General features: G+C 38.0%; 1 protein-coding gene across 4 annotated transcripts in view; it reads right to left on the bottom strand.

The window, feature by feature from the left end:
* Positions 1-27,928, bottom strand: part of IRAG2 (inositol 1,4,5-triphosphate receptor associated 2) — a 136,766-nt gene that overhangs the window by 89,859 nt on the left and 18,979 nt on the right. For all 4 annotated transcript variants that reach the window (XM_045061553.1, XM_045061552.1, XM_045061551.1 and 1 more), the window contains 4 exons: positions 5,073-5,253; positions 2,467-2,546; positions 2,298-2,376; positions 758-916 (listed from right to left, as the gene is read on the bottom strand). In XM_045061553.1, coding sequence (XP_044917488.1) covers positions 758-916; positions 2,298-2,376; positions 2,467-2,546; positions 5,073-5,253 — 499 coding nt within the window. The remainder of the gene's footprint in view (positions 1-757; positions 917-2,297; positions 2,377-2,466; positions 2,547-5,072; positions 5,254-27,928) is intronic.

Below are 27,928 nucleotides of genomic sequence, written 5' to 3'. Positions count from 1 at the left end.
AAAGGTCACATATGGTATGATTCCATTTATGCAAAATATCCAGAACAGGTAAATCCATAGAGACAGAAAGTAGATTAGTGGTTGCCAGGGATTGAGGGAAAGGGAAATGGGGAGTGACTGCTAAAAGGTATGAGCTTTCTTTGGGGCATCTGGGTGGCTCAGTAGGTTAAGCATCCAACTTTGGCTTAGGTCATGATCTCACTGTTCCTGGGTTTGAGCCCCACGTTGGGCTCTGTGCTGACAGCTCAGAGCCTGGAGCCTGCTTCAGATTCTGTGTCTCCCTCTCTCTGCCCCTCACCTGTTCATGGTTTGTCTCTCTCAAAAATAAATAAACATCAAAAATAATTTCTTTTTTTAAAATTTTTTAATTTATTTTTTATTAAAAAAATTTTTTTTAATGTTTATTTATTTTTGAGACAGAGAGAGACAGAGCATGAGCAAGGGAGGGGCAGAGAGAGAGGGAGACACAGAATCTGAAACAGGCTCCAGGCTCTGAGCTGTCAGCACAGAGCCCGACGCGGGGCTCGAACTCATGGACTGTGAGATCATGACCTGAGCCGAAGTTGGACGCTTAACCGACCGAGCCACCCAGGCACCCCAAAAATAATTTCTTTTAAAACCACTGAATTGTACACCTTAAAAGGGTACATTTTATGCTGTGTGAATTATAACCCAATTTTAAAAATAGATTTTTTTTAAAAAAAAGGAAAAAAAGGATGGAAAGCTCCCAGAGCACTGTACCCCTCTCTATGGTCACCTTTTTATCTGAAGGCGCAATTCGGTACACTCTTCTGATAACTGGCAGTTAGCTTCTTCCAAGGTTTCTAATGCCAGTTTTAACTTATTATTTTCTTCCTCCAATTTCTGCCTGTTAAAATGTAGGTCTGCTGCATAGGTAATCAAATGAGACACCTCTCTGCAGGGGAAAGAATGAATGAGAATAATCTTCAACATCTCCAATCCCTTCCAATCCAAATACAGTATGTATCACTGTGTGATTTTCTACTTTCTCCTTTTCCATCCTTATAAATAAGTGCAGTCCATTTATAGAATAAATACGTATTCAAGCATTTGTTACAGCAGCAAAGATTTTTCCAGAATTGTCAAATATTCAGCATCTGCCAGTTGTGAAGTTGGCTGTCACAGCTTTTGTTTATTCTTTTTCTACTTCACGCCTAACATTTATCTCTGCCTACAATAAAGTTTCCTATTTCTGGCTTGGTTAGGAGAGATTCTGAAATAAATCAACACATTGTTACTCTTTCAGTCAAGGGATCCTGACAAGTTTTAACAGGCCTTTAACTAGGAAACTAGTCTGTAGCTCACAACTTAGTATTCACCTTTCCTAAAATTTCCTACAGCTTGTTCGTGTTTGTGTCACCCTTGCCTCAGCATTAGATAATGGATGCTTTGAGAGTCTAGGCCACATGTTTCATGGAGTCCCAGGCCTTCTCTTCCTCTTTGCCATCTGATGCCAGTGCTTAGCACAGCTTGGGTACGTGTTTCCTACTATACCTTTTAGCATGGGCAAACGTAAAGTGTTAAGGATAAAATAAGGGAGAAACAGAATTGCCTCTCCTTGATATCTAAAACACACATTTAGCAGAAAACAGCTTTTCTCATTCATATCTAGAAGTATCTATTAAAGAGGTGCTTTAAAAACAATCCCCCTGGGGCGCCTGGGTGGCGCAGTCGGTTAAGCATCTGACTTCAACCAGGTCACGATCTCGCGGTCCGTGAGTTCGAGCCCCGCGTCAGGCTCTGGGCTGATGGCTCGGAGCCTGGAGCCTGTTTCCGATTCTGTGTCTCCCTCTCTCTCTGCCCCTCCCCCGTTCATGCTCTGTCTCTCTCTGTCCCAAAAATAAATGAACGTTGAAAAAATAAATAAATAAATAAATAAATAAATAAATAAATAAATAAAACAATCCCCCAAAGAGCGTAATGTCAATGTCATAACTCTACCTCAAATGGAACTTGTTTTCCATGGAAATCACATGAAGTTAATGAAGGAGAAGGGTTTTATTAGTGATAAAATGTTAAAATGTTAATTTATATAATATTAGTCTTGTATAAATTGCGTTCCTGGTGAAATTTATTCTAATGCAATTGGGATAGAATAGTTAAAAAGAGTCTACAAAAAGATTTGTTAGCTCTATCACACACACACACACACACACACACACACACACACACGTGGCTTTATCATAAGTAAAATATGTAGATCTATGAAATAAATGAGAAAAATAAGTCAGAAAAGTTGAGGCACTTGTGAAAGCATCACAAATAAGAATGCTTACAAGACTCCTTTAGACACATCTCCACCCAAAGCCTCGAAGCTCCATGACGTAGATTCTGTTTTATCTGTGGTCATCTTAACTGAAACACATACAAGAGTGTTTTATGAAAAATCCATTTCTCCAAACCACAAGAAAGAGGCAGAAAAAAACGGAAGAAACACATACATACTTGCTCTGCTTGATTTGATGCTGTCCTGTTCAAAAACAAAATCATCAATCCTGCCACTTGATCCAATACTCATTCCTTCCCTGCAACCAAAACAAAACAAAGCAATGAGCTAGGATTCCCTGCCAGCCCAAACCTTAGCTAATTTTTCAGATATGCTCTGCACTTTTCTATTCAAGTATTTCTTTCTGAATTTAAAACTATCTTTTCACTTAGCAACTATTTGGAGCTCAACATTGTGCTGAGATAGAGTAATAGAAAAGAAACCTTAGGCATTACCTCTGTCTCCCATAAACTTTTAATCTAACACAAAAAAGAAAATGAGCATGCAGAAGTAGGCAGGTGATGATGTGTGGCAGCTATGACTAGGGATGTGAGGTGTCAATGGGTTAGAAAGTCAATATAGTTTGGAGTAGTAAGTGGACACTTACAGAGATGGGAATACTGTGGGATTAAACAGTTGGGAAGGAAAAGGCATAAACAACTAATACTTAGGACATATTTATGAGACTATCATTTTTCTTTTCTCTTAGAAAACCAGGTAGAACCTAAACAAATTGTACTTTGAGCATTTACTCCTGAAAGTTGGGGGAAGCGCTCTATAGACTGCTGTCGAGTACCCAAACTCTAGTTCTAACCCTCAAAATAAACATATTAAAATTTCAACCCTTTCCTTTTTAAGAGTCTGTATACTATGATTTAAGTTTTACTTAATCTAAGTGCCATATTCTTAGAATATCTCTCTGGAACAGCCACAAAAGTCTCTATATTTGTACTTACATCTCATTGTGTTTCAATGTGAGATATCTATCAGAATCATACATGCACCATGTTACTATTTCTAGCTACACACTCATCACCCTTTGAGTTTCTTTTCTTATATTTTGTGTTTATATCTTCCATATTTTTTTCTTTACTTCTATCCTAAAAATTAGGGTTTCTTTCTTTTGCCTTCACACCATTTTATAATGGGTTAATATTTTTATTATAAAACTTAAATATTTTAGGAAAATGAGAAAATGCATGAGAACAAAAAGTTGAAACCATCATGGAAAGATAATTATTTTGGAATATATCTTTCCCAACATTTTTTATGCATATTTTTTCTTTTTCTTTCTTTTTTCTAAATGTTTATTTGAGAGATAGTGAGCAAGTGGGAAAGGGGCAGAGAGAGCCAAGCAGGCTCCACGCTGTCTGTGCAGAGCTTGATGTGGGGCTCAAACCCACCAACCATGCAACCATGACCTGAGCTGAAATCAAGAGTCAGACCCTTAACCAACTAAACCACCCAGGCGTCTCTATGCATATTTTTTTCTTGATAAATACAGGTTTATACTACATATATGTATTTATGGTCTATTATTGGAAATGAATGTATGTGAATATAATTCTTGTTAAGTATCTAATTATAATTTTGAGTGACTAAAATTCTAGTGTATGGAATTATTTATTAGTCTGACCCTCTATTTAAAAGTTTTTAAGTTGCTTGTATTTATCGCTATCATAAACACACCTATCGCAGTATATGGTTGGTTATTTTTCTTTAAGTTGTATGACTAGCCCAAACCCATCACGTATTTTTAAGGGTTTGGTACATATTCTTAAATAGCTTTTGAAAAAACTGTACCAACTTGCACCACTACCAACAAGGTACTGGACAGTGCTTATTTCTCCACCTGCCTTGACAACATGGGATAGGGTTATTTTTTTAACACTTTGGCACACTGATGAGGAAAACTGGTATGTTGTCTTTATTTGCATTTCTTTGATTACAAGTAAAACTAGATATTTTTATATATGTATCTTGCTTTCATGATTGACTCATTTTTGGCAAACAACATTTCAATCATCTTTTCCTAAGCTACATTAAAAAGTTTTGTCAGATATTGGGCTTGAACGGTTCTTTAAGCAAATTCCTACTGTATATGAGCTGATAGCTAGAGATTGGTGGCTGATTAACAGCCACAGAAATCAAGCTTCCTATGAAAGAATGTAACACTTCTCCAGGTTCCACTAGGGGCGCTGTTATCATGGGTGCTATTCATCCTTTTTGTTTATCAATCCCACTTTTTTTCCCCCCTTTTCCCTTTAGCTTCCCTGTATCCTAGGCTTCCAAATTATATTCACTTCCTAATTATCCCCACTGACCTCTACAGGGCATTTATTCTGAGTTTAAATGCATTTGGAGATTTGCTGGTCATTATCAATAATTTGCTTGACTTCTATGTCAGCTCAATTCTTTGTGAGAACATAATAATATGTGCTGCCCTAATCATAGTAAATGAATGCTATTAGAATTAATATAATTCATATAATACATTCTCAAAGTGTGCTCATCACCCCCATGTGCACACTCATCAGCATCATTATCACTTGAAAACATGTTAGAAATACAAATTATCAGGCTTCTCCCCAGACTTGCTGAATCACCGTTAAGGGGCAATAATCAGGTATAATAAACAGTTTAGATGATTCCAGTGCATGCTAAAGGGTGAGGGGCACCGGATTATAGTATTTCCATCAACACACACAAAAAAACAGATTAGCATTAATTGTAATCAGTTGTTAAAACAGAACCTGAATACACATCCTGCTCAGACTATGATTACCATTTGTTTCTACAGCAAGCCATCCATTCTTTCATGATGGTATGAAAAGTTTCCAGATCCACATGCAGGTCTCTCTTTTCAGGATCAAGCATGTTCCATAACTCCTCAAGTCCACCATCTTCAGAATTTTGACGAGTTGTCTGTCTCAGGTAGTCTATTATATTGGCAATTCCAACTGAGCCTTAGGAAAAAAGGCAAATCAGTTTTGAAAGATATGTTAACATTATGTTTTAAAAGTGAAAAGTGAATGACTCTATTCCCTCAGGACCCTGGGGTCCTGGAAACTTGCCATAGAACCTTCCCAGTCCTGCAGAGTTGGTATGGCAGAGTGGGAAGAGCATCAGCCTCAGGCTGAAGTCTATTGGGCCTAATGTCAAATCTTCACTCTGAAGTGTACCAGGTGTGTAGATGTGGGAACATTACTTAATCTCTTTGAGTTTCAGTTTCCTTACCTGTGAGATGAAGATGATAAAACCTACCATACACAGTTGTTACGAGGTTTAAATATGTATGATATATATAATCAATAATAACTTTTAAGAGTAATCAAAAAGCCACCTTATTTTTGTCTCCCATTCTTTCCTTAAAAAGTATTCAGTGAATAGCAACAGCATTTTTCACAGAACTAGAATAACCCTAAAACACGTATGGAACCACAAAAGACCCCAAATACCCAAAGCAATCTTGAAGAAGAAGAACAAAACTGAAGGTATCACAATCCCAGATTTCAAGTTATAGTACAAAGCTAGAGTAATCAAAACAGTATGGTACTGGTACAAAAATAGGTATATAGGTCAATAGAACAGACTAGTGAGCCTAGAAATAAACCCATCCTTATATGGTCGATTAATCTATGACACAGGAGCAAGAATATGTAATGAAGAAAAGATAGTCTCTTTAATAAATGCCTCTGGAGAAACTGGACAGACATGCAGAAAAATGAAACTGGACCACTTTCTTATACCACACATAAAAATAAACTCGAAATGGATTAAGGACCAACTTTGTGAGGTATAAACCCATAAAACTTCTAGGATATTTGGGGAAGATGGCAGAATAGCAGGATACTAAGCTCACCTTATCCCGTGGATACACCTAGATAACACCCACTCAGTGTAAATAATCCAGAAAATAACCTGAAGACTGACACAACAGACTCCTCACAGCTAAGTGTAGAAAAGAGGCTACATCAAAAAAGGCAGGAAGGACAGAGATACAGTTGGAAACCAGACTGATCTGTGAGACTGTCTGCAGGAAGGAGGTACACCACAGGCACAGAGAAGGGAAAGGACCATGTCCCACACCAGGCATCCCAGGCATGGGGGAAAATGAATCCCCATAACATTTGGCTTTGAAAAACAGAGGGGCTTAACTTAGCAAGTTCTTACACTCAGTGGGGCTTAACACCTGCAATCTTAAAAAGCAGCAGGTTTGGCTTTGGGAGAGCAGGAGGGCAATAGGAAATCGAGTCTCTGCCCTTAAGAGACAGGATAACAAACAATCCCACTGAGTTATAACATAAAAGCAGCAATTTGAAAAAAAAAAAAACCTGAGGTATACAGGAAGGAGATTTATTTACTAATTTCAGAACATGTGCAGAAGGAACAGGGACCATTGGAAGACTTCTGCAAGTAAAAAGGTGCTGGCAAGTACCATCCTTCCCCTATCCCCAGCCTAGACACACAGACACCTGCAGGTACCTACACAGCATGAACACTTTCCACCTACCTTGTTAAAAGTGACCCTGCCCCCACATTCTCCTGTGGACCTGCTCAAGCCAACACACACTTAGAAGTCCATCCAAAGCAGTGCCACATATCTGGCTGTGTTCCAGCACTCCAAACTGACACCTGCCCTGGGTAGAGAAGAAGATAACCACATATACCAGTTTGACTGTGACCTCAAAAGTGGGCAGGGGGCAGAAATATGGTTTAACTTCAGGCCTCACTCACCAAAGAAAGCTTCCCAGGGGACAACACAGGAAGAGAGCCCTGCAGTTCCCTGTGATCACAGCTCTTGGGAAATGCTTAGTGTGACCCAACTGAAGCCAAAGGCAGTCCCAAGGTTGCCCCTGGCAACACAGGGGCCAAATCTTGCCCAAACAGGCAAGGAGAGCCATTGCAGATGACTGAACTGAAGGCAAGTATGTCTCAGCCACAACAGGAGGGCACAAAACACACAGGAGACTCCCTTGAAGTGTCAGGTTTTGGTGAAAAGGGGACATTACACTGCATGGCTCTATAGAACCTCCTCTTCATGAGGCCACCTCTTTTAAGAGCAAGAGCTATAGTTGGCTTTCCTAACACATGGATACAAAGTTAGACAAAATGAGGAGACAGAGGAATATGTCCCAAATGAAAGACCAGGACAAAAATCACAGCTAGAGAGCTAAACAAAAAAGGAGAATTCCTATTGGAGAATTTAAAGTAATGGTAATAAAGATAGTAACTGGACTTGAGAAAACAGTAGAGGATCTTGTTGAGACTGTCAACAAAGACAAAACAAAAAGAACCAATCAGAGATGAATAACTCAATAACTGAAATTTAAAATACATTATAGGGAATAGATTAGAGGAAACAGAAGAATGGATCAGTGACCTGGAGGACAAAGTAGTGGAAAGCGATCTAGCTGAACAAAAGAGAGAGAAAAGAATAATAAAGAGAATAGATTAAGGGACTTCAATGATACCATTAAGCATAATAATGTTCACATTACAAGGATCCCAGAAGGAGACAAGAGTAAAAAGGGGCAGAAAATTTATTTAAATAAATAATAGCTAAACACTTTCCAACTCTGGGGAAGGAAACAAATCTAGACCCAAGAGGCACAGAGAGGGCCCAACAAAATCAACCCAAGCAGGTCCACACCAAAACACATATTAATTAACATGGCAAAAAGTAGTGATGAAAATAATTTTCAAGGCAGCAAGAGAAAGAAAGCAGTTACATACAAGTGAAACCCCATAAAGCTACTAGCTGATATTTGAGCAGAAACTTGACAGACCAGAAGGGAGTGAAATGATATATATTCAAAGTGCTGAAAGAAAAAAAACAAAAACAAAAAAACCTGCAACCAAGAATACTTTATTCAGCCAAAGTATCATTCAGAATAGAAGGAGAGATGGAGTTTCCCGAACAAAACTTGAAGTAATTCATGACCAGCATTACAAGAAACATTAAAGAGGATTCTATGAGTGGAAAAGTTATCGATAAGCAACAGACAAGAGTAAGAAAAGTAGGTTGCACAAAAGGACTAAAATTAAGTATATCAGTAAAAATCCATCAAGGACTTCACAAAATCAAAGTATGAAACTATGTACCTAAAATGTGGGTGGCAGAGGGATAAAAATGTAGTGCTTTAAGATTGGGTCCAAACATAAATGACCATCAACTTAATATAGAATGCTATATGCATAAGATGTTATATGTAAATCTAAAGGTAATCACAAATCAAAAACCTGTGACAGATATGCCAAAAATAAAGAGAAAGGGATCCAAATCACTAAAGAAAGTCATGAATCCATGAACAAAGAGAACAAGAGAAGAAAGGAACAAAGAAGTACTACAAAAGCAACCATAAAATAACAAAATGGCAATAAGTACACACTTATGTATGTAAATAGACTAAATGCTCTAATCAAAAAACCAGGGTGACAGAATGGATAAACATGTAAGAACCGTTGATCTGCTACCTGCAAGAGACTCATTTTAAACCTAAAGACACACACAGGTTGAAAGTGAAGGAATGGAAAAACATTTGACATGCAAATGGAAGTGAAAAGAAAGCTAGGGTAACAATACTTATACCAGACAAAATAGACTTCAAACTGAATACTACAACAAGAGACAAAAAAGAATACTACCTAATGATAAAGGGAACAATCCAATAAGAAAATACAACAATTTTAAATATTCATGCACCCAACACGAAAGCACCCAAATACATAAAGCACCTATTAACAGACATAAAAGAATAGTAATACAATAATAGTAAGGGAGATTAACACCCCACTTAACTAATGGATAGATCATCCAGACAGGAAAACAACAATAAAGCAGGGGCTTTGAATGACACTTTGGACTAGATAGATCTAACAGATATATTCATTCAGCACATTCCATCCTAAAACAGGAGAATACATATTCTTCTCAAGTACACATGGAACATTTTCTAGACTAGATCACATGTAAGGCCACAGAACAAGTCTCAACAAATTCAAAGAGACTGAGGACATATCATGCATCTTTTCAGACCACAGTACTATGAAACTGGAAATCAAGAACAAGAAAAAATCTGAAAACACAAATTAAAGAGGTTAAATAACATGCTACCAAACAAGGAGTGGGCCAGCCAAGAAATCGAAGAGGAAATAAAAAAAAATACATGGAGACAAATGGAAATGGAACCACAATAGCCAAAAATCTTTGGTATGCAGCAAAAGCTTTTCTAAGAGGGAAGATTATAGCAAGACAGGCTTACCTCAAGGAACAAGAAAAACTCAAACAACCTAGTCATACACCTAAAAGACTTAGAGAGAAAGAGAGAGGAAAAAAACAAACAAACAAAACCCCAAACCAGTAGAAAAAGGAAATAATACAGAGGAGAAATAAACAAAATAGAAAGTAAAAAAAAAAACAAAAAAACAAAAAGAACAGATCAATGAAACCAAAACCTGTTTTTCAAAAGGTCAACAAAATTGATAAATCTTTAACCAAGCTCATAGAAAGAAAGAAAAAAAGGAAAGAAAGAAAAGAAAGAAAAGCAAGGAAGGAAGACAGAAAAGAAAAAAATAACTAACGCAAGAGAAATACAAAGGAGTAAAATTATAAAAGAATATTATGAAAAATTATATGCCAACAAATTGGACAAACTAGAAAAAATGGATAAATTCCTAGAAGCATATAACCTCCCAAACTGGAATCAGAAAGAAATAGAAAATTTGAACAGACCAGTTATCAGCATTGCAAATAAATCTGTAATAATACTAAACAAACAAACACCAAAAAACAAACAAAAAAGAAAACAATTCCCAAACAAAAATCCAGGTCAGATGGCCCCACAGGTGAAGCCTACCAAACATTTAAAGAAGAGTTAATACCTATTCTTCTAAAATTATTCCAAAAAAAAGAAAAAAAAGAAAAGAAAGAAAGAAAGAAAGAAAGAAAAGAAGGAGGAGGAGGAGGAGGATGGAAGGAAATCTTTCAAATTCATTCTATGTGGCCAGAATTATCCTGATACCAAACAACAGATAAAGACACCACAAAAAAAAAAAAAAAAAAAAAAAAAAAAAAAAAAAAAAAACAACTACAGGCCAATATCTCTAATGAACATAGATACAATTCTCAACAAAACCGACACAACAATGCTTTTAAAAAATCCTTCTTCACTTATTTCACTTAGCATAACACTCTCGAGTTCCATCCACATTGCTACAAAAGGCCATATTTCATTCTTTCTCATTGCCACGTAGTATTTCATTGTGTGTATAAACCATACAGAGAAAGACAGATACCATATGTTTTCATTCTTATGTGGATCCTGAGAAACTTAACAGAAGACCATGGGGGAGGGGAAGGAAAAAAAATTTAGAGAGGGAAGGAGCCAAACCATAAGAGACTCTTAAAAACTAAGAACAATATGAGGGTTGATGGGGGGTGGGAGGGAGGACAGGGTGGGTGATGGGTATTGAGGAGGGCACCTGTTGGGATGAGCACTGGGTGTTGTATGGAAACCAATTTGACAATAAATTTCATATTAAAATAAATAAATAAATAATCCTTCTTCATGATCAAGTGGGATTCACTCCTGAGATGCAAGGGTGGTTTAATATTTACAAAATCAATGTGATAATCACATCAACAAGAAAAAGGATAAAAATCGTATGTTCAATAGATGCAGAAAAAGTATTTGGCAAAGTATGAAACCTATTCATGATAAAAAGAATACCTTCAACAAAGCAGATATAGAGGAACCATACCTCAATATAATAAAGGCCATTTATGAAAAACTCACAGCTGACATCACACTTTCTGGGGGAAAAACAGATTTTCCCCTCAGATCAGGAACAACACAAGGATGTCCACTCTCACCACTTTCATTCAACATTGTGCTGTAAGTCCCAGCAAAAAGCCATCAAATGAGAAAAAGAAATAAAAGGCATCCAAATTGGAAAGGAAGAAATTAAATATTCACTATTTGCAGATGAAATGAGACTATGTGTAGAAAACCCAAAGACTCCACCAAAAAACTACTAGAACTGACAAATGAATTCAATGAAGTTGCAGGATATAAAATCAACATATAGAAATCTGTTGCATTTCTATACACTATAATAAAGTAGCAGGAAAGGAAATTAAGAAAACAATCCTATTCACAATCATATCAATACCTAGGAATAAACTTAACCAAGCACATAAAGACCTGTACTCTGAAAACTATAAAACACTGATGAAAGAAATTTAAGATGGCACAAACAAATGGAAACATATTCCATGCTCATGGATTGGGAGAACAAATACTGTTAAAGTATCCATACTACCCAAAACAATCTACAGATTTAATGCAATCCTTATCAAAATACCAACATTTTTCATGGAACTAAAAGAAATAATCCTAAAATTTGTATGAAGCCACAAAAAAAAAAGCCCAAATTTCCAAAGTAATATTGAAAAAGAACAAAACTGGAGGTATCACAATCCCAGATTTCAAGATATACCACAAAACTGTAGTAATCAAAACAGTATTGTACCAGCACAAAAACAGACAAATAAATCAATGGACCAGAATGGAGAGCCAAGAATTAAACCCACACTTGTATGGTCAATTAATCTTTGACAAAGGAGGCAAGAATATGCAACAGAAAAATGACCTCTCTTCAACAAAGAGTTTTAGGAAAAACTGGTGTTGGGCAGCTACTGAGAAAAGAATGAAACCAGACCATTTTCTTATACCAAACACAAACAGAAACACAAACTCAAAATGGATTAAAGACCTAAACATGAGACCTGAAACCATAAAAATTCTAGAAGAGAACACAGGCAGTAATTTCTCTCACACAGGCTGTAGCAAATTTTTCTAGGTATTTCTCCTGAGGCATGGGAAACAATAGCCAAAATAAACTTAGGGACTACATCAAAATAAACAGCTTCTGCCCAGTGAAGGGAAAAAAATCAATAAAACTAAAAAGCAACCTATAGAATAGGGGAAGATATTTGCAAATGACATATCTGATAAAGGGTTAGTATCCAAAATATATAAAGAATTTATACAACACCAAAAAAATAATAATAATAATTAAAAAATAGGCAAAAGACATGCACAGACATTTCTCCAGAGAAGACATCCAGAGGGCCAAGAGACACATGAAAAGATGCTTATTTCACTCATCATTAGGGAAATGCAAATCAAAACCACAATGAGATACCACTTCATACTTGTCAGAATGGCTAAAGTCAACACCACAAGAAACAACAAGTGTTGGCAAGGATGTGGAGAAAAAGGAATCTTTGTGCACTGTTGGTGAGAGTGAAAACTAGTGTAGCCACTAAGGAAAACAGTACAGAGTTTCCTCAAACATTAGAATTACCATGTGATCCAGTAATTCCATAAATTATGGAATTCCATAAATTCTACAACTGGACATTTACTCAAAGAGTACAAAAACATTAATTTGAAAAGATATACACATCCCTATGCTTATAGCAGCATTATTTACAATAGTCAAGATACAGAAACAGCTATATATATAGTGGAATATGTATCTGTGTGTGTATATGCGTGTGTAGTGAAATATTACCCAGACATCAAAAAGGATGTGATCTTGCCATTTGTGACAACACAGATGAACCTAGAAGGTATTTTGCCAAATGAAATAAGGCAAACAGAGACAAATATCATACGATTTCACTTATATATAAAATCTAAAACAACAAAACAATGAATAAATGAACAAAACGCAGAAAGAGACTCATAAATACGGAGAAAATACTAATGGTTGCCTGAGGGGAAGGAGTGGAGGAGATGGCAAAAACAGGTGAAGAGGAGTGGAAGATGCAGGCTTCCCGTTACAGAATAAGTCATGGGGATAAAATGTACAGTATAGGGAGTATAGTCAATAGTATTGTAACAGTGTTGTATGGTGACAGAAGGTAGCTATACTTGCAGTGAGCACAGCATGACATATAGACTTGTTAAAGTCTACATACAACATAGTGAAGTCCACTATGTTGTACACCTGAAGCTAATGTAACGTACATCAACTATGCTTCCCAAAAAAAAAAAAAAAAAAAAAAAAAATCAAAGGTTAACTACTGCATAGATATTTTTCTCAGGGTACAAAAAAATGTGTTCATTAGTTATATATGAAAATAGGGAAGAAAACAAAGGCATTCAGTGAAGGGAGTTTCCCCTCTACCCTAGATGAAATTTCAGTCTCAAGTAAGTAGTTTGAATCTTTTTTGGATGAGTTAGTATGGCAGTCATTCTTAGATACAGTCAATCCTACTAGAACATTTAGAAATTAAGTTAGTAATTGACACACCAATCATATTTAAGCATAAGACATCTCTTTCAGCTTATAACTGAAGACTGCCTAGAGCTATGTGCTCTGGGGACAGGCTGGATGCAAGAGTGAGGATTCTTCCCTCAAGGAGGTTAAGTATAGGCTGTAAGAAAAAAAGACATCTAGTGATTAGGAGAATGGGTAGTTATAAAGGAGAATGAATAACTTTAAAGAGAGTACAGCTTGTCCCCAAATTAAGATGGTTTGATTTCTTACTTTACAATGGTTGCAAAGCAACACACATTCAGTAGAAACTGTACTTGAAATTTTGATCTTTTCCCTGGTTAGTGACATGCAACACGATACTCTTTCTTGATGCTCGACAGGGACAGTGAGCCACCACTGCCAGTCAGCCATGCGATCACAGAGGTAAACAATGAGTACACTTACAACCATTTTCTTTTTCACTTTAAGTGTTCATATACATTACATGATACATTGAATACTTTATTATAAAATAGTCTTTGTACTGGATGACTTTGTCCAACTGTAGGCTAATGTAAGTCTTCTGAGCACGTAAATTGGGCTAGACTAAGCTCTGACATTTTGTAGGTTAAGTATTAAGTGCATTTTCAGTTTAGGGTATTTTCAATTTACAATGGGTTTATCAGGGTGTAACCCCATTGTAAGTTGAGGAGGATCTGTATTAACAGCAAATGTCATTTGGTAGTGTTAGGAAGTTTTGAGAAGGGAAAACATGAATACATTTAGAGAGATGATTTTTACTCCCTTTTTTTTGCAGAATTGAAAAGAGCTGTAAAGCTAACAATATCTTTATCTTATTTTCTCCACTAAAACTCTAAGCCCTTCATCACATACCTTAAACTTAAAAGGCCTCCTGTCTTGGTTTTTTGTTTTTTGTTTTTTATGTGTCAACTTGACTGGGCCATGGGATGTCCAAGTATTTGGTCAAGTGTTATTCTGGATGTTCTATGAGGGTATTTTTTGGTGAGATGAACATTTAAATTAGACTAACTAATGCAGATTGTCCTTCCTAATGAGGGTGAGCCTGAATAGAACAAAAAGATGGGCCCTCCTCTGAGTAAGCAACAATTCTTCCTGACTGACTGCCTTTGTTTGAACTGGGACATCTGTTTTCTTCTTACCTTCAGACTCAAGTCCAACCATCAGCTCTTTGGTCTTGAGACTGCCTTTGGATAGGAACTAAACCATCAGCTCTCCCAGTTCTCTTTGGGGAGGTTTTGGACTCACTGGGCTCATACTGGAACTTAACCATCAGCTCCTTAGGTCTCTAGCTGGCTGACATACCAGGTGGATCTTGGTATTTACTTGCCTCCATAATCATGTCAGCCAATCCCTTATAATAAATCTCTGTAATACACATGCACACACACACACACGCACACACACACTTTGTCTCTCTCTCTCTCTCTCTATTGCTTTCATTTCTCTGAAGAACTCTGATTAATATCTCTCTTCAGTGGAGTTTCCTTATTTTCTTCAGGGAAATAGTTCCTTAAATCCTGCCCAAGCAGAGAAGCTTTCTGGGAATAAAAAGGCATCATTCATCTTAACAATATAATTAAAGGGTGCATGAAAATGTTTTCCCACAAGAATATTCATTATGATGCTGTTTATAACAGAAAAATATAACATCCAATTGAGATAAACTGGTTAAGTAAAATACGATATATCCCCCCAAAAAGTATAGTATATGAAGAAAATTTGTGGACACAGATGAGCACTCAAAATTATATGAGAAAAAGCTGATTCTAAAAAAAAGTCTGGAAACATTCCCATACATACTTAGGGAATATACTGGTATGTAGCTTAAGAAAAAAAGAATGACCCAAAAATCTTAAACCATTTTTAGCAGTCATATTGCAGTAGTGAGGCACACAGAATCTAGGGCGTCCCTTATGATCCCTGCCCCCTGATGTTTACACCCTTGTGCAGTTCCCTCCCCTTGAGTGTGGGCATGCTTCTCACCAGTAGAACATTGCAAAGGTGATGGGGCATACGTGTATGTAGTTATATAATTAAGGTACATAAGATTACAGCTCTTGACCTGCTAGAGTCACGCCCCTGCTGGCTTTTATTTGAAGGAGCTGTGTTATGGCCTTTCTGTGCTGAGAGGCCCAGCTGGCAGGAAACAGGGACACCTCTAGCTGACAGCAGGAAGAATCTGAGGCCCTCAATCCTATAACCACAAAGAACTAAATTCTGCCACCAAAAGCAGGCCATTCCCCTGTTGAACCACAGATAAGACAGCTGCCCCAGACAACACTTTCATTGCAGCCTGTGAATTCCTTAGCAGAAGACCCAGCTAAGCTGCACATGGAGTTCTGCTCCACAGAAGGCGTGGCTTGTTGCAAGCCACCAAATTTGTGGTAATTCAGCAACAGGAAAAATACAAGTAGTTTGGGTATTATTATTCTAAAATTGTCGTGTGTGTATTGTAGAATAAAGCAAATGAGCATTTATATTGGTTTCGTCGAAGACTAGGATTTTCTATGGGTGACAAAGGAAATACAGGTATGGAAGAGATAAGTAAAACCCCTATACTGCTAAATTTGCATTGGAAGGAGGTTGATGAACTCAAAATGTATTTTATCTTCCAAATATTTAAGTACTTCCTAGATCTGACTACTGAAAAGGCCCATAAATAACAACAATCCTTTGCCTCCAGATTATGGTCTCTATTATTTCAATGAAAAAGAGCCATGGATAACTTGAAGAAATAAATGATTCGAAAGTGGGGCAGGAAGTGTACAAGACAAGCCTGGAGACTTTTTTTTTTAATTTTTTTTTTAACATTTATTTATTTTTGAGACAGAGAGAGAGAGAGAGAGAGAGAGAGAGAGAGAGCATGAACAGGGGAGGGTCAGAGGAAGAGGGAGACATAGAATCTGAAACAGGCTACAGGCTCTGAGCTGTCAGCACAGAGCCCAACGCGGGGCTCGAACCCACAGACCGCGAGATCATGACCTGAGGGGAAGTCGAACGCTTAACCGACTGAGCCATCCAGGCGCCCCATCCTGGAGACTTTTATAATAACAAGAAAAATAAGGAAGCTATTAAAAACAGTGAGGACATATAAAAAGTATTAGTACCTGGGACATCTGGCTATACCAGGAAGTAATGAAACACTCAAAGAAAGATGTACCAAACAGACATAGGAGCCAGCTTAAAGAATATCCTGATGGCCAACTCTGGGACAATTTGAGCTTCAAAATAAATGATAGCAACAGATCATAAACCACTGAATATAAGAATCTGCAAATTCATAGTGATATTAACTTATTAATTGGTAAGAAGGTAAGGGCACCTGGATGGCTCAGTCAGTTAAACGTGTAACTTCAGCTCAGGTCATGATCTCATGGTTCGTGGGTTTGAGCCCCACATAGGGCTTTGTCCTGACAGGGTGGAGGCAGCTGCAGATTCTCTGTCTCCCTTTCTCTGGGCCCTTCCCCTGCTCGTGTGCTCATGCTTTCTCTTTCAAAAATAAAACATAAAAAAAAAAATTAGGAAGAAGGTAAAATCCTTATGGTAGATTGACAAGTAATAAAAATAGAAAAAATGGAGATTAAAAAAATTTCTATTTGGCCACATTTATGGTAGTAATTGAATTAGGCAAGAAATATCAATGGATGCTATGTTTCTAATCACAAATTCCAACATGTAGCTTTTTTCCCCATATACATCCAAGCAATTGTTGGGTACTAGCTGGGTGCCCTATAATTCAACTTAATTCTGACTTTTTATCTGGTGATGGTGTCAGATCCCATAAAACCCATCCCTACAACCTTCAGATGCCAATCTCAAGTCAGGATGTCACCTGTATTTCTCACTGACCTGCTATGGACTGAATGTTACCATGACCACCTCCTTGGGTTTGATCATTGCTAGAGTGGCTCACAAAACTCAGAGAAACATTGCACTTACTAGATCCCCAGTTAATTACAATAGTGTATAACTCAGGAACAGCCAGATGGAAGAGATGCATAAGACAAGGTATGGGGAAAGGTCACCGAGCTTCCAGCCTCACCCTGACACATTGCTCTCTCCAAATATCCACATGTTCACCAACCTGGATGCTCTCCAAACCTGCTTTTAGGTCTCCTTTTAGGCTTTATAATACAGGCAGGATTGATTAAATCATTGGCCATTGATCATTGAACTCAATATCCAGCCCCTCTCGCATCTGGAGGTCAGGAAGGAGTGGCTTAAATTTCCGACATTCTCATCATGTGGTTGTCTCCTCTAGCAACCAGTCCCCATCCTTATGTGGGACCCAAAAGTCATCTCATTAACATAACCACAGACACCTTTATTGCTCTCATCATTTAGGAAATTCCTACAGTTTTAGGAGCTCAGTGCCAGAAATGGGACAAAAACCAAATATGTATTTTTTATTATAAAGCACAATATCATAGGTACTAAAACTAGTGAATGAAAGTCTGATGAGGAATAGGAGATGTACATAGATTCAAAGTATCTTTGCATAAATTATTAATTACAAAGGAACAATAGTAACTTTGCAATGGGGAAATTTGGCAGACACTACACCAATCAAGTGATCAAGATTTTAAATCCTGATATGTAGTATTAAGAACACAACGTCACTGCTGTTGTATGTCTGTGAAAATATAGAACTTGAATAATCAAGAGAAAATATCATTCTACGAAGTAACTGGCCTATATTCCTCAAAAAATTCAAGGTCATAAAAGACAAGGAATTGAGAAACTCTCCAGATGTAAGGAAACTAATGAGGGTTGGCAACTAAATATGTGAACTGAACTGGATCCTGGACCAGGAAACCAAAAAGCTATAAAGTATATGTTTGGGACAACTGAGAATATTTGAACATAGAACTTTGAATTAAATCATAGTATTGTAATAATGTTAAACATCCTGATTTTGATCATTATTCTGTAGTCATGCAAGCAAATGTCTTTATTTATTGGAAATACATTCTGATGTTCTTAGGGGTAAGAAGGCACAGTAACTGCAATCTACCCTTAAGTGATCAGAAACACAATCAAGCTTTTATCTCGCTTCTTCTTTGGAAGGAAGACCTAGGACAGCCAAATAGTTGATGAAGCAGGGGAGTTTTGTTTTTGTTTTTTTTTAATCAATTATTACAGCTGATAAATTAGGAAGGAATGATAGAATATCACCATTTGCAACACCTAACGAGAGAATAGATGTAGGCTTTATTAAAAAGAAAACCACAGAACCCAAATGGTCTCACCTAGGCCAAGTCCCCAGACCAGAGCTCAGTACCTAATCTAATTGCAGTTTCAATCTCCCCAGAAATGTAGTCTTCTTAACTGGTCAAGGAGGAATTTTCTGATGGGCACCAACGAGTCCACCACATAGGCCCTCTCCATCCCCTGAAGGAAGGAGAGGTATAATCTGCAACATCCCCTTCAATCCCTCCCAGTTCCTGCACTCTTCCCCCTATGGGAAAGTCACCTTGTTTGGAATAATTCTTTTCTTCTGCTAATAATATTCTTGCCCCACTCTCCTTATAAAAACCTTCTATATTGTACATCTGTGAATCCCTTGCTACTTGGTGGATGGAATGCTGCCTGATTCATAAATCATTTAATAAAGTCAATTAGATCTTCAAATTTACTCAGTTGATTTTGTTTTTTAACAGATTTTGTGGCAACAATGAGATCCAAAGCAAACTTCCAGTAGCATTTGGGGACAGTGAGAAACACAGGCATGGTACGGACAAACCATCTGAGTTCACTGTCTTTCTTGTCATTTCCAGGGGTTGTGGGTAACTTCCTTAGTTCTGAGTTCTGCCCTATGTTGTGTTTAAGCTCCCAATCTAATTGGCTTTCCCTCACAGGGCAGGTCAGCTTGTGCTGGCAGAGAGTTATGCCCCAAGTCCAATTGAGCTGGCATATTTGTCTGAAGCCCAGTTGACCTAGCATATTTGCCCAGAGCCCAGTGGAGCTGGTGGTTCTGCCCAGAGCCCAAGTGATCTGGCAGAACGGTCTGCCTGGAGCTAAACTCTTAGCCTTTCAGACCACAATTCCCATGGTGGAAAACTTGACTGATTTCCACAGGAATTATTGCTGGTGCACATGTGTCTTCTTGTGGCCAGGACCCAGTATCATTTCTTGGTTACTACTGATACATTAAGGTGCACAATGTTTATTTGCTTTGTTTTGTGTAGATAAAGGAGCAGGAATCTCAGAAGCCAAAAAGATGCAAAACTTGGTAGGCATAGGTTGAGCATTCAAAGGCTGTTAGAGCAGTAGCCACTTCAAGAAGATTCCCATGACAGAATACATTGGTCACAGAATGAGTTAGATAGACACTAGGTCACTTGCCAAACTGCAAGGAAACTTCTGTACAACAAGGTATACTATAAAACACACATAAACCCCAACCCTGTGGCACATCCTTTTTAGGTATTAGTTTGGCCCTGAGAAAGCCACAGTCTTAGCTAATGGGATTTTTAAATTCTGAAGAGTCATGTATGCCACCTTCCTGCACACCTGCTTACTTTGTGCCTAAGAACTATAGTCCCAGAAATTTCAGCTATCTAGCAAAAATGACAAAACCATACTAAGCTTGTTTTACGTCCTGTGGAACTTGGCTTGGTAACTGTCAGGTTGGAGGCCTCAAAATAAGGCCAGACAGACATGTGAGTTGCACTTCATTTGCAGGTAGCTATGGCTGAACAGAAATATGGTTAACTCCATTTGCAGCTGGGGTCCTACCAAACTTCTCCCAGCCCTCAAGGATATTTTGGCCTAGAAATACAATGGCCATTATGAGGAACATTAGATAAGATTATTTAAGAAGTGCACTTGACAGCAAGAGTTCCCAAATTAAATACAATGGGAAACCTGTTTTAATTGGCATGCAGATGCCTCAAAAGGTTTCAAAATTCCAGAGTAGTTCCACTGAAAGATTCATTAGAAAAGGCTAATGAAGAAGAGAAAATATACCTAAAATAAGACTGTAAGACTGATGCAACCCCTACTGTTCCCCTCTATCCTTTGAGAAATCATCCTAGCAATCCTATATCTGAATTGCCTTTCCACTCTAAAGAGCCTATTAACCAGTTACATTTTAAAATAAGACCATTCATGGGTGCCTGTGTGGCTCAGGCTCTTAAGCATCCGACTCAATTTTGGCTCAGGTCATGATCTCATGTTCGTGGGTTTGAGCCCCGCGTCATCCTCTGCACTGTCAGCACAGGATTCTCTCTCTCCCTCTCTCTCTGCCCCTCCCCTGCTCATGTTCTCTCTAAAAATAAACATTTTTTCAATAAAAATAAATAAAATAAGACCATTCAGCGCTATCACAGATCCTCATCAGGCATTGGCCAAAGGCTGAACTAGGGGTCGTAGTTAAGTGTCTGACTTCAGCTCAGGTCTTGACCTCATGGTTAGTGGGTTCAAGCCTTGCACTGGGCTCTGTGCTGACAGCTCAGAGACTGGAGCCTGCTTCGGATTCTGTGTCTCCCCCTCTCTCTGTCTTTCCCCTGCTCACATGCTGTTTCTCTCTCAAAAATAAGCATTAAAAATGTTTTTAAACAAAAAGATTAAAAGAAAGAATTTCCTAAACTCAGGAAGGATCCTCAAGGGTTTTTCTAAATAGATTACCTCCTGAGTCCATTCAAAAGACAGAAGTAAAAATTCATGTTTTCCTTCTTTCCCAAATCCAGACCCATTGGTTACTGATTCTTTGTCTCCTAGAAATAACTCTTTCTTGCTTGCTTGTCTCATTTTATGTTCTAATGAAGAAAGCTAAAGGGATTACATTTTATAAACACTCCATCTCTGCTGTTTTTCTGGTAGGCCCCATTCACTTATGTATTTTGCATATTTTGCCTCTGAATAAGCCAAAGGAACTATGTTCCCACTTCAAGGGGTGATGATAGAAGCAGAAAAATGTTTGCCTTTAGCCCAGAAGGCTTACCTACAGCCTGCATAGTTTTGATAATACATGCTGGTTGCTATGTTCTTAAAGGGTCTCATGACTGCCTGTACTTCTCACCAATAGTTAAAATTGAGCTGAATGATAAAGCACCAGAGAGCTCTTACAAAAGTAGTTTTATGAATAGAAATTTGAAGAAAATATTTATGATCTAATACTCCCTGCATCTCCCCTCTCTGAGCACTAAGCATATAACCAATCAGCTTCATACAGCAAAAGTGTAGCTCTTTCTGCCCATGGGTCCTGTTCCTGTGCTACCTAAAGAAACTTACTGGGGAGGAGTTAAGGTGGCAAAGAGGTAGGAAGACCCTGGACTTTCCTTATACCTCAAACACAACTGTATTGAGGTCAGATCACTTGGAACACCCAGGAAATCAATCTAAGAACAGGCAGAAGGATGTCCACGGTTCAAGGGAGACAGCATTACAGGTGTGAGGTTTATTTTAACAAACAAGTCAAAGCACACCTAGTTAAAGGTCTAAACACTCTGCATTGCAAGGAAAGAGGAGCTCCGCAGAGGACTGACCAGTGGGAAAGAGTAGCCAATATACAACAGCAGAGTGCACACAGCATACACCAGAAACACTTACTGAAGTCCCAGCCCTGGACAGTGTATGACCCTTTTCTTTTTTTCTTTTTTTTTTTAATTTTTTTTTTAAACGTTTATTTATTTTTGAGATAGAGAGAGACAGAGCATGAACGGGGGAGGGTCAGAGAGAGAGAGAGGGAGACACAGAATCCGAAACAGGCTCCAGGCCCCAAGCCATCAGCACAGAGCCCAACCCAGGGCTCGAACTCACAGACCGCGAGATCGTGACCTGAGCCGAAGTTGGACGCTTAACCAACTGAGCCACCCAGGTGTCCCACGACCCTTTTCTAATAGAGCATTACTCTCAGGTGCAGGAAAGATAGCAAGCTTTCAAAACACACAAAAGACAGAAACTAAGCCAAAATGGCAACATGGAGGAGTTATCCCCAAAAGAAAGGTCAAGAAAAAAAATCGTAACCAGGGACTTGCTCAAAACAGATATAAGCAATATATCTGAACAAGAATTTAGAACAACCGTCCTAAGGCTACTAGCTGGGCTTGAGAAAAAGCAAAGAAGACCCCAGAGAAACCCTTGTGCAAAGATGAAAGACCTAAAAACTAGTCAGGCTGAAATAAAAAATACTATCACTGAGGTGCAAAACTGACTGGATATAGTTACAACGAGCATTGAAGAAGCAGAGGAGAGAATAGGTGATCTAGAAGATAAAATTATGGAAAATACAAAGCTGAAAAGAAGAAGGAAAGAAAACTATTAGGTCACAAAGGTAGACTTAGGGAATTCAGCAATTCCATAAAGCAAAATAACATCCATACCATAGGAGTCCCAGAAGAAGAGTGGGAAAAGGGGGCAGCAGGTTTATCTGAATAAATTATAGCTAAGAACTTCCCTAATCTGGGGAAGGAAACAAGCATTCAAGCCCAAGAGGCACAGAGAACCCTCCGCAAAAATCAACAAAAACAAGTCAGTTAAGTGTCTGGCTCTTGGTTTCATTCAGGTTGTGTTCTCACAGTTTGTGGGTTTTGGGGATTGAGTCCTATGTCAGGGTCTGCACTGACAGTATAGAGCCTTCTTGAGATTCCCTCTCTCTCTGCCCCTCTCCTGATTGCTCTCTCTCTAAAAATAGACAAACTTTAAAAAATGAATGGGTTAACCAGGAAATTAAAGAAGAAATTAAAAATATATGGAAGCAGATGAAATGGCAACACAACAGTCCAAAATCTTTGGGATGCAGCAAAAGCAGTCCTAAGAGGAAGTTTATTGCAATCCAGTCCTATCTCAAGAAGCAAGAAAGGTCCAAATATACAACCTAACTTTGCACCTAAAGGAACTAGAAAAGGAACAGGAAATAAAACCTAAAGCCAGAAGAAGGGAAATAAATATTATAGCAGAAATAAAATGATATAGCAAAACAAAACAAAACAGTAGAACAGATCAATGAAACTAAGAGTTGGTTCTTTGAAAATTGATAAACCCCCAGGCCAACTTATCAAAAAGAGAAAGGACCCAAATGGATAAAATCATGAAGGAAAGAGGAGAGTTTACAACCAACACCACAGAAATACAAACAATTGTACAAGAATACTGTGAAAAACTATATGCCAACAAACTGGGCAATCTGGAGGAAATGGACAAATTACTAGAAACTCACAAACTACCAAAACTGAAACAGGAAGAAATAGAAAATTTGAACAGAACCATAACCAGAAAAGAAATTGAATATAATCAAAAATCTCCCAACAAACAAGTCTTGGGCCCAGTGGCTTCCCAAGGGATTTCTACCAGACATTTAAAGGAGATAGAAACTTTTCCAAAAAAATAAAAATGGAAGAAAAACTTCTAAACTCATTTTACAAAGCCAGCATTACCTCAATTGCAAAACCAAAGACCCCACTAAAAAGAATTACATGCCAATATCCCTGAGGAACATGGATGCAAAAATTCTCAATAAAATACTGGCAAATTGAATTCAACAGTACCATTAAACAAATCATTCTCCTTGATCATGTAGGATGTGTTCCTGGGCTGTAGGGTGGTTCAATATTCACAAATCAGTCAACATGATACAACAGGTAAAGAACCATATGATCCTGTTAATAGATCCAAAAAAGCACTTGACAAAACACAGCATCCATTCTTGATAAAAACCCTCAACAAAGTAGGGATAGATGGAATATACCTCAATATCATAATATCATAATACCTCAATATCATAATACCTCAATATCATAAAGGCCAGATACAAAAGACCCACACTAATATCATCCTCAATGGGGAAAAACAGAATCTCTACCCTACAATCAGGAACAAGACAAAGATGTCAACTCTCAACATTACTATTTAACATAGTACTGGAAATCTTAGCCTCAGCAGTTAGACAACAAAAAGAAACAAAAGGCATTCACATTGCAAGGAAGAAGTCAAACTTTCACTCTTTGCAGATGACATGATACTTTATGTAGAAACCCCAAAAGACTCCACCAAAAAATTCTTAGGACTACTGCATGAATTCAGCTACGTCACAGGATATAAAATCGACACACAGAAATCTGTCATCAATAACAAAGCAGCAGAAAAAGAAATCAAGAAATTGATCCCATTTGCAATTGCACCCAAAACAAGAAGATACCTAGGAATAAACCTAACTAAAGAAGTAAAAGAGCTATACCCTGAAAACTATAGAACAGAACACTTATGAAAGAAATTGAAGAGGACACAAAGAAATGGAAAAGCATTCCATGTTCATGGATTGGAAGAACATTGCTAAAATAACTATACTACCCAAAGAAATATACACTTTTAATGCAATCTCTATTAAAATACCACCAGCATTTTTCACAGAGCTAGAAAAAACAATCCTAAATTTTATATGGAACCACAAAAGACCCCAAATAGCCAAAGCAATACTGAAAAAGAAAAACAAATTTGGAGGCATGATTCCAGATTTCAAGCTATATTACAAAGCTATAGTCATCAAGACAGTATGGTACTGGCACAAAAACAGACATATAGATCAAAGGGACAGAACAGAAAACCAAGAAATGGACCCACAGCTATATGGTCAACTAATCTTTGACAAAGTGGAAAAGAATATCCAATGTAAACAAGTCTCCTTAACAAATGGTGTTGGGAAAACTGGATAACAACATGCAGAAGAATCAAACTGGACCACTTTCTTACACAATACTGAAAAATAAGATAAATGAAAGACCTAAATGTGAGACAGAAAGCCATCAAAATCCTAGAGGAAAACACAGGCAGCAACCTCTTTGGCCACAGCCAAAGCAACTTCTTACTAGGCACATTACCAAAGGCAGGGGAAAAAAAAAACATGAACTATTAGGGCTTCATCAAGATTAAAAGCTTTTGCATAGCAAAGGACAAAATCAACAAAACTAAAAGGCAGCCTACAGAATGGAAGAAGATATTTGCAAAGGACATATCAGATAAAGGGTTAGGATCTAAAATCTATAAAGAATTTATCAAACTCAGCACCCAAAAAAAACCAAATAATCCAGTGAAGAAATGGGCAAAGAACATGAATAGGCCCTTTTCCAAAGAAGACATCCAGAGGACTAACAGATACATGAAAAGATGCTCAACATCATTCGTCAGAGAAATACAAATCAAAACCACAATGAGATACCACTTCATACCTGTCAGAATGGCTAAAATTAATAAACAAGTGTTGGTGAGGATGCAGAGAAAGGGGAACCCTCTTGCACTGATGGTGGGAATGTAAACTCTGGAGAACTTTATGGACATTTCTCAAAAAACTGAAAGTATGACTACCCTAAGATCCAGCAATGGCACTATTAGGTATTTACCCAAAGGATATAAAAATACAGATTCAAAAGGGTACATGCACCCCACTGTTTACAGCAACATTATCAACAATAGCCAACCTATGGAGAGAGCCCAAAAGTCCATCAACTGATGATTGGATAAAGAAGATGTGGTGTATACATTCATTCATATATATTGTACATGTATATGAATGTATATATATTCATTCATATATAATGAAATATTCAGCTATCAAAAAGAATGAAGTCTTATCATTTGCAATGATGTGGAAAGAGCTAGGTTGTATTATGGCAAGCAAAATAAGTCATTTACAGAAAGACAAATACCATGTGATTTCACTCATATGTGGAATTTAAGAAACAACACAGATGAAATATGGAAAGTGGGGCAGGGGGTTGGGAAGAGGAGAGAGAAACATACTACAAGAGACTCCTAATGATGAAGAACAAACTGAGGGTTGATGGAGGAAGGTGCTAGGAGACTGGCTAGATGGCTGATGGGTATTGCAGAGGGCACTTGTGATGAGCACTGGGTGTTATATGTTAGTGATGAATCACTGAATTCTACTCCTGAAACCAATATTGCACTGTATGTTAATTAAATAAAATTTAAATTTAAAAAAATTGAATAAACTTACTAAGTTGCATGGTAAAATGACTGAAGAATTCTTTCTTGACTGTTGCACTTAGTACTCCAGAAACAGGAGAGGCAAGAAAGTTAATCGCTGAGTTTTGTCCTAGGCCCCAAACACCTGATAACAGTTAAGAAGAGCCAGATCCCAAACATGTTCCAGGACATTAGCTTCAAACAAATGCTGGCATCACCCTTATCTTTGGTAATTTATGGAATAGCACTTATTGTTCACCTGACAATTGCCTTTGGCTGGACCCTACCCTGGATTTCTGGGGGAACATGCACCCTAGATTCTTTTTTTTTTGTTGTTTTTCATTTTTTTTTTTTTTACCATTTTTATTTATTTTTGAGACAGAGAGAGACAGAACATGAATGGGGGAGGGGCAGACAGAGAGAGGGAGACACAGAATCGGAAGCAGGCTCCAGGCTCTGAGCCATCAGCCCAGAGCCCGACGTGGGGCTGGAACTCACAGACCGTGAGATCGTGACCTGAGCTGAAGTCGGACGCTTAACCGACTGAACCACCCAGGTGCCCCCCTAGATTCTCTTCTAATATAAACCCTCAGCAATGGTAAGACTCATTCTTCTCTCCTTTCCAAGTCTCCCAGTCCGCTGTTATCTGTCACTCACACTATCCAATAAATTCTGTTTTCACTTTCTCCAGCTCACATTTGATTTCTATCCTGCATAAAGCCAAGGACCTTCTTGGCTGGTCGTGTGGTACCCTCCCCTAGGTCCTCGTGTGGCATCCACATGACTCCTGAAACAGAATGCTACAGGCACCAGTGACAGTCACAGCAAAGTTTATTGCAATGAGAGGCAAGGCCGACCGATCGGGACAGACATTCTTGATCAGAGTGCGGCCTCGAACAGCCGGGGTACAGTTTTTATAGACGACCACATCGTCTTATCATCACCTGGGAACAGAACAAAGAAATAGTTCCCAGATGGGGGTGGAAATAGTTCAGACCTTCTGCCATTAAACCGCCACCAGTTGACCTCCTTGACCCTGCCTCTGGCTCCATTTTTTTCAAAGTTTTCAACATGCTCTTGCCCCAATCCAATCAAACACTAATCCAGTTGATTTTCCTTGAACTTTTGTTCCCTTGATTGATAGGACAAGGCTGTTATCTCTTAACCTATAGTGTCAAAACAAAGCTGTTATTTCTCAAGGCTACAGGTTAGCCCTACACTACAATTTAACCCTTACACTCAGACTCAGTCGGCCTGCATCACTAAGAATGTTGTTTGGCTTTCTGCCTGCCTGGGACAGAGAGATTGTCAGTTCTTTCGCCAGCTTTCACTAGCTAGAGTAACTAAATCTTGTAAGGATATAACTTTTACACACTCTTAGAGAAAGCCTCTTGGGTCCATGAG

The sequence above is a fragment of the Felis catus genome, chromosome B4, assembly GCF_018350175.1.
Source record: "Felis catus isolate Fca126 chromosome B4, F.catus_Fca126_mat1.0, whole genome shotgun sequence".
Classification (NCBI taxonomy): domain Eukaryota; kingdom Metazoa; phylum Chordata; class Mammalia; order Carnivora; family Felidae; genus Felis; species Felis catus.
The sequence above is the reverse complement of the archived record's forward strand: the minus strand, read 5'-3'. Positions and strand labels throughout refer to the sequence as shown.